Genomic DNA, 10,307 nt, shown 5'->3' on the forward strand with positions numbered 1-10,307 from the left:
GGATGCACTCAAAGTGGACAGATTTGAGGGTTAGCCCACTCCCAGGAGCGGCATTCTATCCTTTTGTTATTCTTGGGCTGCATTTGGACCAGGAGTTGGGGTACAGGGTCTATCAGGAAGGCTTTTCCAGAGAAGACCCGCTGACCTCCCCCTCCCCCCACAGGCAGTTAGTCAATGGGACAGCTGTCACCAGCATTGTCATGGGTACAGGCTTGCCTAGCCTGGGCGCTCCAAGTGGGAGCCCCCATCTTATTCCCACTTCTGTTACCAAGGCCCCTATTCTGCAAGAGGAGGGTATCTCCTGCCCCAGCCACCACCCTGAGGGAACTATGGAGGAGAGTGGCCAGTGGACAGGGGGCTGGGGTCCATTCCCTTGGACAGAAACACACTGAGGTCAGGAGTCCAGAAATCTGCGGGCAGACGCTCAGCTTGCCTCTTGTTGCTCTCTGTGCGGGGCGGTGGGGACTGCCCTCCTGTGGCTGGGGAGAGGGAAATATGTCCCACTGGTTCACTAAGCCCAGGGTCCCCAAACACTTGCCAGCTAGGCAGAGCACTCCATGTCCCCACCTCCTCCCCAAGGGCAGCTGCTTCACAGGAAAGGCCCTGGGAGCTGGAGGGTGATAGAGGAGGCTGCTTAGGCCAGCCCTGTTCTGGGTTGAGGCTGGTACACAGCCAGAGGCTTGAGTTGGATCCTGTGCAGTAGCTGGAGAGCTGTGTTGAGGTGGATTCTGAGGCTCAGCGGGAAGATCAGCGCCAAGGAGTGGGATTAGTGGTGACTGTCTAGGCTGTGGGTGAGAGTGACTGTATACCTTTGGCTCCTTCTTTGCCTGCCTGATGTAATTTGTCAATCCCACATATGGATGAAACCTGCAGCCCTGGGAGGAGGGACACGTGCTGGGTCAGACACAGAGCCTGCAGCCCGTGCAGTATGAGAGCAGGCCCTGGGGCCGGTGGTCCTCGCCACATCCCGCCACTGAAGCCCCACTGGGCTGCTCTGCCCTTCACCCTCCCCTGCCTGGGGAGGGAGCAGCCCCCGCCCAGGTGGGACAGGAGGAGCAGGTGTGGGGTGCTGAGGGTGGCCAGGGGAGCCCCCCAGCCACTGCCATCCACAGACTCCCACTGGGAGCCATTTCCACCTGGCCCTGCATGTCCCGGTCAAGGTCATCAGTGGAGGACAGGATCACATTCCCCAGAGCCAGGTGTCCTTGACACCTACCAGAGCAGGGGACTCTGCTCCCAGCAGTCTGCCCAGCCTGGTCCCGTAGCTCCCTGCTCACCAGAGGGCTCCCAGATGGGAGGGTGCCCGTCCTGGAAAGGCTGCCAGGGGGCCATTGGCCAAGGGTGTCCACCTGAGAGGTGGCGTCCCTGTGAATGTCTCCAGCATGCCGCTCCCAGAATCCGGTGCAGCTGTTCAGTGGTCATGCCCGTCAGAAGGGGCAGGGTGGGCCTGGGGTGTGGGAAGTGCAGCCCTGGCAGTGCCCAGAGACCTCCTCTGGAACAGAGCCTCAAGAGGAGGTGTCAGTTAGCACAGGGGGCGGGCGGCGGAGTGCAGGCCTCAGAGTGCTCCATCTGGGTGTCTGAGGGCCCGGTTCTGGCCGTGCAGGGGAGGGTCTCCTCCGCCTCACCCTCCTCACAGTGGGGGCAAGGGAAGAGGGCTCGGATGGCCTGAGTGGCCTCCCCTCCCCCCCCGACCTGCATCAGCACAAGGGCTACCCTCCAGGACAGGTGCATTGTCAGTGGCTGGCCCAATGTCCCCATGCTGTCACATCCCTTGTGACCGATGCACAGCTCTCTGGGGCAGGGTGCACCTGCCCGCATGTTACAGATGCAGAAAGGGGTCTTGTTCCTCTCCAGAAGCCCTGCAGCTTGGAAGTGGGAGAGCTGGGAGGTGGCCCCGGGAAGCCTCGATGCGCCCCTCCTTTTCCTTTGTACTGGGGATGGAGTCCAGAGGTGCCCTTACTACTGAGCCACATCCCTTTTTATTTATTTTGAGATAGGGCCTCTCTAAGTTGCTGAGGCCAGTCTTGAACCTGCCATCCTCCTGCCTCAGCCTCTGATTGGCTGGGATCAGATATGGCCTCCCTATCTGGTTCTTGAGAGTCCCTCTTCTTAACTCTGGTCTGGAGGTCAGAGAACTGCCTTAGATTCTGCTCTGCTGCCTTGAGGTGACCCTGGGCAGGTTCTTGACCTCTTGGTCCCGTTTCCTCATTGAAACATGGTGGGCTGCACTGTCGGGGCTCCAGTAGCCCAAGCACCCAAGGCTCCGGGCTTGTGCCTGCTTCTGCCCTCTGTCAGGCTGCCCTCTGACGCTCGCTTCTAGCCGGCCTGCCCCAGGAGTGCTCTGGGTGGGCAGTAGCTGTGGGTGAGTGGGCCAAGAGTGGCCCCTCCCAGGTGCCACGCCCTGCACAGGCTGTTGGGCTGCCATCAAGGGACTCACAGAATGTTCTAGAAACTTAGACTGGACCTTAAAGAATGAAGAGGATGCTCAGGAAAGAGTGCTGGGACAGGAGCAGGTGCAGAAGCTGAGCCTGTGGCCAAGAAAGGCCTGCGGTCAGAGGTCAGGGCTCCTGGACACTGGACCGCACATAGGTGCCTCTGTCCACCTACTGCAAACCCACCCAAGGGTCAGCCCATGCCTAGTGTCTGTGACTGCACCTCAGGGGCTCTGAGATGCTGCACCATCACCCTAAACACTGTCCCTACTGTAGGCCAAGGCAGGGGTGGGCTGCACTGTCGGGGCTCCAGTAGCCCAAGCACCCGTGGCTCTGGGCTTGTGCCTTGCCTGCTTCTGCCCTCTGCCCCTCAGAGCACCCCTCTTGGGCACCACTGTGGTAATCTCACACATGCCTGCCCTCCCGAGGGCCTTGAGTCCCGTGGCCACGGGGCTTTGCACGAGCTGTGTGGGCCGCTGGGCGCATCTGTCCCTCCTGTTGCCTGTGCAGCCTGCTCCCCTGAGAGTCTCGCAGCACCACCAGACAGGACTGGGCCCCTGTCCCAGCTTGCAGCATTCTGGTGGCATCTCATGGCAACAGAGAGAGGAGCCCTTCCTCCTGAACGCCCTGCCCTGAGCACTGATGCCCGGTAACTGGCCTCTGCCCACAGCAGCTCTCTGAGGAGCTGGGATTGCCCTTCGCCAGGCAGGTGAGCTGGGGCCAGGAGGTCAGCCACTCGCCTGAAGCCACCCAGCAGGCCTGCCAGCTCTGGACCCACCCAGGAATGGCACACACTGCCCAGAATGGATGCTGGAGGCTGCTCTGGGGGACGGCGCCTAGACCTTGTGTCCCCTCTGCCAGTCTCCCTGGGCACTGGAGTCATGGACAGCTGTGCCAGGGGCCGTCCTGACACTCGTCAGCGCTGGCTCTGTGACGGGTTTAATTAACTTCCTGTTTCAATAGGGGATAATGAGTTCTAGCACCATGTGACTCCATAAGGAGGTCAAGGCAGTGAGGATGTCAGAGTGAATTAAGTTTGGAATTGGAGGCCGCAGCAGGAGGGCGGGGGACCTCTGCGCCACGCTGCCCCAGCACCCCCTGGGTGGTGGGTGGCTGCAGCCGACGGCCTTGTGCTGTTGGCTGGGCGGGCGCTGGCTCTGCTCCACAGCTGGGGACCTCCAGGCACGTCCAGGTGCCTGAGGACTGCAGATAGCCGGGGTCCTGCTGTGCAGGCCTCTTTCTGGCTCCAGTGGTCTCCTCTCTGTGGAGCCTGGTGCTGGGGCCATGGCCAGGACTCCCGGGCTCTTGTCTGGAGTCCCCAGGTGTCTGCCGAGGTTCACCCTTCCTCGCAGCTGCCCGTTCATGGGGGGCAAGGTGGTGCCGGCCAGGCAGCTAGTGCTGTCTGGACGTTCCTTCTCTGAGAGGCGTGGCCACGCCACGGACAGGCTCTGCGCCTGCCCTCCTCCTCTGTCCCTCTATCCTTCCCTCCCATCCAGAAACAGCTGCGGAGCCTCCATCTAGGCCCTGGAGCCCACAGTGGCCCCACATGCCCTGTGGCTGTGGAGTAGGGTCTGGCAGGAGGCGAACAATGGAGGTAATGGGCAGGCTGCGGCATGGGGCCAGGGCCAAGCCTGTGGTGTGGAGCCGTTGGCCTGCTTTGGCCAGTGGGATGTCTGCAAGGTGAGCAGAGGCCCATTAAGTGGGCACTGACTTGCTGGAGTCTGCGTGCCGCGAGGAGGCCTGTCCAGCTGTTGGTCACCCCTGCGGGCCCGCCCCCACACAGCACCTGCCTGAGTGAGCCAGGTGAGGCCCAGGCCCTGCCCAGCCAGCTCCCAGAAGCACGGCACATCCTAAGTCCTTCTTTTTGGCCACCGGCTCCTGGGCTGGTGGTCACACACTAGTTGGAAGCTGAGACAGAACCAGTACGTGGAGCACGGGGCCCTACTTGCTCCGGGACTGGGCGGCCGGCAGGGGCTGGAATGGCTGCCCGCGGTGTCCATCTGCCAAGCTCTCAGCTCGGGGTGGTGGGTGGCCACGGTACTGAGCGCTCAGGCACGTGGCCAGCTCAGCTGTGGGCGGGCGGGGTGCTGAGGTGCCGCAGTAGCCGAGTGGCTTACGTTCGGTGCAGAGAGAGGACGCTGCCGGAAGGTGCCCTGTCCTCAAGCAGAGCCAGAGGAAGAGGCAGGAGAAGTGACGATCTCTCCAGCCAGGACAGAGCTCAGGGCAGCCGACTCCAAGGGCCGTGGGCAGGATCCTGAAGGCCGCAGGGCTGGGGCCCAGGACCCGAGCGGGCTGCCCCCCAGAAGCTGGCCAGTACAGAGGGCAGACAGTTGTCCATGGGAGAGGACACCTTGTCTGGACCAGGACCCTAGAGCGAAGGTAGACATGCAGAGTCACCCTCAGGAGGCCGGACTGGGCTGGAACCAGGAGTCCAGTGTGACCTGGCTGGACTGGGTACTGCCCGGGGCGAGAGACTACTCACCATCCCTCCCCTATTTGGGGGTGTCGAGGGCCTCTAGCCTCGTCCTGTGTCTCACAAGAGAAGGTGCCCCCAGCAATGGCGTGGGCCTCACCCACTCCTGGCCTGGTGAGGACAGCAGACCCCAGGCTGGCCCCTGATGAAGATCCCGGGGTGGCCTCAGGTCATGTGGGGGGTATGTTTTCCATGTGGTCAGAGAGCAGCTGTGATGGCTATACCTGGTGCCCTGACCCTCGGCTGGCCCTCGCACTGAGAGGTGAGGCCTGGAAGCTTGGTTTGTTGTGTTCTTGATTGGTCCTGGGGATTGGACGAGGGGCACTTTACCAGGAGCTCTGCCCACGCCCTTTCATCTCTTATTTTAAGACAAGATCTCAGCAAGTTGCTGAAGCTGGCCTTGAACTTGCGGTTCTCCTGGCTCAGCCTCCTGAGTCGTTGGAATCACAGGTGTGACCACTGTGCCCAGCCCAGCCTCTTCTTGAGTCTGGGCTCCAGGCTGCCAGTCCAGCAGGATGTGGCTGCCCAGCTTCCACTTCCTGTTTCCGGGACTCGGCCACTGCTGTGAGGGAGCCACGGGCCGGATGTGTGTGAGCCCTCGCAGGACTCCAGCGCGGGCTGCCCGCAGTGATGGGTTCTCTGGGGAACCAGCGGCTCCCAGGAACCTGTGCCTCAGGCCGGGAGAGGCTGTGCCAGCCAGAGGGCTGCCTGCGGCCCACAGCCCAGCCGCTCTGCTCGGGCTCTGCCGTCCTGTCCTGGGGGTGAACCCAGGGGCGCTGCCACTGCCCACCTCCCTGGGCAGGTTTGGGCCAGACCTTGGGGCCTCTGAGTGGACCCATCTGGTGACCTCTGTAGACACATGCCCTTGCCTGCCTGCCCTGCAGCTCCCATGGTGGGAAGCTGTCCTGGGGACAGGGTCTCTGGGCTGGGAGGCTTTGTGTGCAAGCAATCCTGACTGCCCACAGGGCCGGGGCTTTGCACTGCCCACTGCAGTGCCTCAACCCCAGCCCCTGAGCGCCAGTCCTGGGCTCCCAGCTCAGCTCAGTCCTTAGGGAGCCCGCCCAGACCTCCACACTGGACACACCTGAACCACTCACTCCAGGGGTCTGTGTGGCTGGTGGGTGGACACCTGTGTTTGTCCTGGGGCTCAGTGGGTATGTGCCTGGGGACTCCCGTCCATGGGGCTTGCTCCATGTTGGTGCGTGTGTGCAGCTCACCTGTGCCAGAGAGTGCTGTCGGGGGCCACGTGTCAGTGTCTGAGTGCAGAGCTCCCCGGCCTGCTCAGGTGTGGGTGGTCTGTGGTGGACTGAGCAGGTGTGATGGAGAGGCCGGGCTCCCTGGCCAGATGGATGCTGCCACCTAGTGGCCAGGCTAGGGCGGTCCCCGCAGAGGGTCTTGGCTGCAGAGTGGGCTGGGGGCCCCAGGGGGTGTACATGTGGACAGAGGCAGGGCTGGCTCATGCCGGTCCCTAAGCAGGGCCTAGATGGTTGGGGAAGGGTCCTTGAGTCAGCCCCTCAGGGCGTGTGAAAGGCCAGAGTGCCCACCTGCCCAGGACACCTGAGCACAGCTTCCTCCTGGGACCGGGTGACATGCACGTGCTGGCCAGGGATCTGAACGGGGCAGGACAGGACTGCTGACCGGGCCACCCTGGTCTCCACCCCCTTTCTGAGACACAGCTCGGATGGCTTACTCCCCTGACCTGCTCCCACCCCGAATGCTGATGCAGGCCCCTGCGGTTGAGGCCCTCTCTTCCTCCCCCTGTTCCGCCTCTCCAACCTCCGGGCTGAGGCCCTGCTGTGTAGCCCAAGACCCCCTGGAGACCAAGCCCCCTGCGCATCCCCCCAGTGTACTCCATGCCCCAGAACATGTCCGGGGTCCCTGGGCAGGGCTTGGTCAGGCTCCCTTGACATGTACCTGGGACAGGGGAGGTGACCACAACTGCACTCACAGAGCCCTTTTCTGGCAGGTCACTCTGTAGAGTGGGCCACCTGCAAAGGCTGGCCGAGGTCACAGGCCATGAGCAGAGGGGGACCAGTGGCTGGCTGGGGTAGAAGGTTGGTGGGGACCTGGAGGGGCAGTACTGGTGGAGGGGCTGTGTGGGCAAGGGCCAGGCAGGGCCACTCCATGAGACCTGTAGGCCTGTGGGGCAGATCTGCCATCAGAGGAAGAGGACACCCTGGGCTTGGACGCTGTGCTGAGACCCCATTATGTCCTGTGGAACTGTGGGGCTGATCTTCCCCCAGCACATATGGAGCAGCTCCCTCCTTTGCCCAGGATGAGACTGCCCTTGGGGGTCAGCCTCACCTGGTAGAGGCTTGTACCTGGATTTGGGGCCTTTAAGGATACAGCAGACCCCAGGGGTTGCAGCCAGGGTCGGGGGTCTGTGGGTGCCGCCCCTCCTGCTGCCCAGCACCCCCTAAGTGGGGCCCTGCTAGGTGCTCCCCAGTCCTCCCCTCAGCTCCCAGGGCCCCTCCCGAGAGCCAGGGACTATGGAAGCAGCAGACGGACTCCACTCCACCCGCACTGTCAGTGGCCGGAGGACTGGCAGGCCTGGGAGGCAGGACAGCCAGGCGGCCTCAGGGACCCAGCCTGGCAGCTGTCTTCCGGGCCTTGCAGGCACCAGCTCTGCCAGGTGACCTCTATTGAGACCCCGACAGCCTGGGCCTTGGCATCCCCCCATAAATGCACGTGCTCAGCATGTCCAGCCCACCCCACTGTGCCCTCAGGTCCTGCCTGTGTCCTCACAGCCCGGGCACAGCCTGGCACATGGTGGCCCCAAGAAGTGCCCTGGAGGCGGATGTTTCCTGGCCCTCGCTCTGGGGCGCGGGGCGGGCGGGGGAGAAGGAGACGCCATTCAGCCGGGGTTTTCTGCGAAAATAGTGGGAATATATTTGAGAAGATGAGTTAGCTGTGATTTTTACAGTATGGCTTCAGAGTCTCCGTCTTCGTCCACACGAGATGCTCTCTGAGGCCCACAGTACCTTCTAGAGAGGCTGATTTGGTCTCTTTTGAGATGTCAAAATAAAGCCTTTGACACACATGGCACCAAGCTAAGAGCCACAGGACAGACAGCCTCGAGCCTGAGCCCCAGGGGGAGGAGCCTCCCACGCCTGCCCCAGGCTCCTGCTCTCCCAGGACCGCACCTGTGGGGGCAGTCAGTGCTCGGACGCTCTCGCCCACGAGGCCTGAAGGTGTCCCTCGCTGTGGGGACTTCAGGCTGGAGCCTGGCTGGAGGCCAGTGAGACTCAGCCGGGCGTCCTTAGCCTCCCTGACCCGGAGTCCCGCCCAACCCCCTGGTCCAGATTAAGTCAAGGCAGCTGTATTCACATTACAACACGAAAGTAGCACCAGAAACCTCAGCGCAGAGTCCCCGGGACAGAGCGGAGGGTCTGCGTGGGCGGGCCTCGCCTGGTGGAGTCCCGGGCACGGCCTTCTGCAGGAACCCGTGGGAGCCTGGTCGGCCCCCAGGAGCCAGGTGCAGCGGGAGCCTCCACAGTGTGGCCACAGGGAGGAGGCGTGTTGTGCTGTTGGGGACCAGGTGGCTCAGAAATGGCCCATGTGGAATGCCCTGCCCCAGGGATTCCAGCAGCGGCAGCAGCAGCAAGATTCAGAGGGGCGCCGGCCCCAGCTTACTTCCCCTGGGTGACGGGGTCCCTGTGCGGCTCTCCCAGCGCATTCCACGGCCGGTGGCGCCTTGCCGAGAGGGCACACAGGGCTGGGGAGGGCACGGTCTACTTGCTCTTCAAGTACTGGGTACCAAGGAGGCGGCAGTGTGGTCTCAAAGGGACTGCAGCTGCCATCCGTCTCCCCTGTGCTCCGGCGAGAGAGGGGCTGCTGTGCCCGGCAGCCTGCACGGAGCACTGCCCAGCTCCTGCAGGCTGGGGCAGGCAGGTGCCCCGACTTTCAGCTACACTGAAGGAGAGTGGCGCAGAACCCGCGTGCCAGGCGCCCCACAGCCGCCAGAGCTCCGGTTACTCCGAAGTGAACTTCTTTAAAGGGATCTTGAAGCTGGTCAGTCTCTGGCCAAAGAGCTGGTTGAGGAGGTTACTCTGGGACTCCGCAGTGCGGTGGTCTCGGGCTCTGGTGGCCTCGGCACTGTGGACGGCTCTACCCCTCTTGGGGGCCCTGAGCGGGAGTCTGGCTTGGGGACTGTGCTTGCTCAGTGCCTCCCCCCTGTGGGCACGGCTGTGTGCCTCCCGCTGCTCTGAGGGTGGTGGCCTCATCTTACCGTTCTGGCTACTGGGTCTGGGCTTGGTGGGGAGCACGCGGCTGGGAGCAGGCTGTTTTCGGGGGGCCCGGAGGGGCTTGTCGGGGGCCACAGGGGCTCTGCCAGAGCCCCCCACGCCTTCACGCTTGGCCAGCTCCAGGGCCTGGCTCTTCCTCCTCTTCTCCCTGCCCTCGCCCGTCTCCCTGGGGCTGGGGGAACCGCGGGGCCCCTGGTCTCCAGCCTCTCTGGGGCCCTTGGTGCAGCCCCTGGCCTGGGTTCGAGATGGGGACTTAGCTGAGGTGGGGTTTGGGCTAGGGTGTAGGGGCCTGGCTGGGGTGCTGGCTGTCTCGCTTTGGAGCCGCCCACTGGCTGGTTGGGGCTGGCTGCCGCCTCCTGTCTTGGTGCCGGGCCATGGGCACCTGTTGCCCTGGGCGCTGGCTCTTGGCTTGGCTTTGGGGGAGGTGGGCTTCACCCTATCCTCAGTGCTATGGGCCTGCTCTCGGGGTGCCGGGCTCCCTATCCCCACGGGCTTCCTGGGTTGCACCAGGGGCTTGGGTGCATGGCTGGGAGTGGACGCTGCTGCTCCTTGCTTTGGTGGCTTGGTGGCACCACCCTTGTGGGAAGGACCCCTTGTACCCCTCTCGGGTGCCACATGGGGTGTGGACACCTGCTTCTTTTTTTGGAGCGGGAAGGGGTCTCCTGGGGAGCCATCAGACACACATTTGCTGCGGGCGCCCGGGCTCCTGTGTCCCCCTGAGAACAGGGGAGGAGGCCCCTTTTCCTCCCGGGGAGGCTGCTGCTCGCCTGGCCAAGCCTTGTCTTCAGGCCTCTCTAGGGTCGGGTCCGGTCCCTGGTCACAGCTGCCACCAGCCAAGGCAGTGGGGAGAGGTGACAGAGCCGGGGGTGGGAGCTCCTGACTGTGTGGTGGCCGCTGGTCTTCCCTGGCCGCGGGGCTGGATGGGTTGGCCCAGCTCTTGGTGGTGCTGGGAGCCGACTCTGGGCAGAGCTGGGGCAGGGCTGGAGGGCTCAGGGTAGGGCTGCCTAGGGACAAAGGCCCGGCCAGAGGCCCGGCCACAGCCACACCCAGCCCTGGGGGGCTGCTGGGCACAACCACCTTTCGCCTTTTGCTGGGCAGCACGCTCTCGAGGGCCAGGGCCTTCTGCCCGGGGGTCGCTGGCCGGCGCACACGGCGGAG

The 10,307-nt window shown here is 63.7% G+C and overlaps 1 protein-coding gene across 1 annotated transcript in view; it reads right to left on the reverse strand.

Annotated features, from left to right (window-relative positions):
- Window positions 1-7,769: 7,769 nt before the first annotated feature.
- Znf469 (zinc finger protein 469) overlaps window positions 7,770-10,307 on the reverse strand; it is a gene marked incomplete at its 5' end in the record, with an annotated part of 8,571 nt that continues 6,033 nt past the window's right edge. The window contains one exon of the mRNA XM_015496271.2: window positions 7,770-10,307. Within this exon, the coding sequence (XP_015351757.2) occupies window positions 8,877-10,307 (1,431 nt within the window).

This window comes from Marmota marmota, unplaced genomic scaffold (assembly GCF_001458135.2).
Source record: "Marmota marmota marmota unplaced genomic scaffold, marMar, whole genome shotgun sequence".
Classification (NCBI taxonomy): Eukaryota; Metazoa; Chordata; class Mammalia; order Rodentia; family Sciuridae; genus Marmota; species Marmota marmota.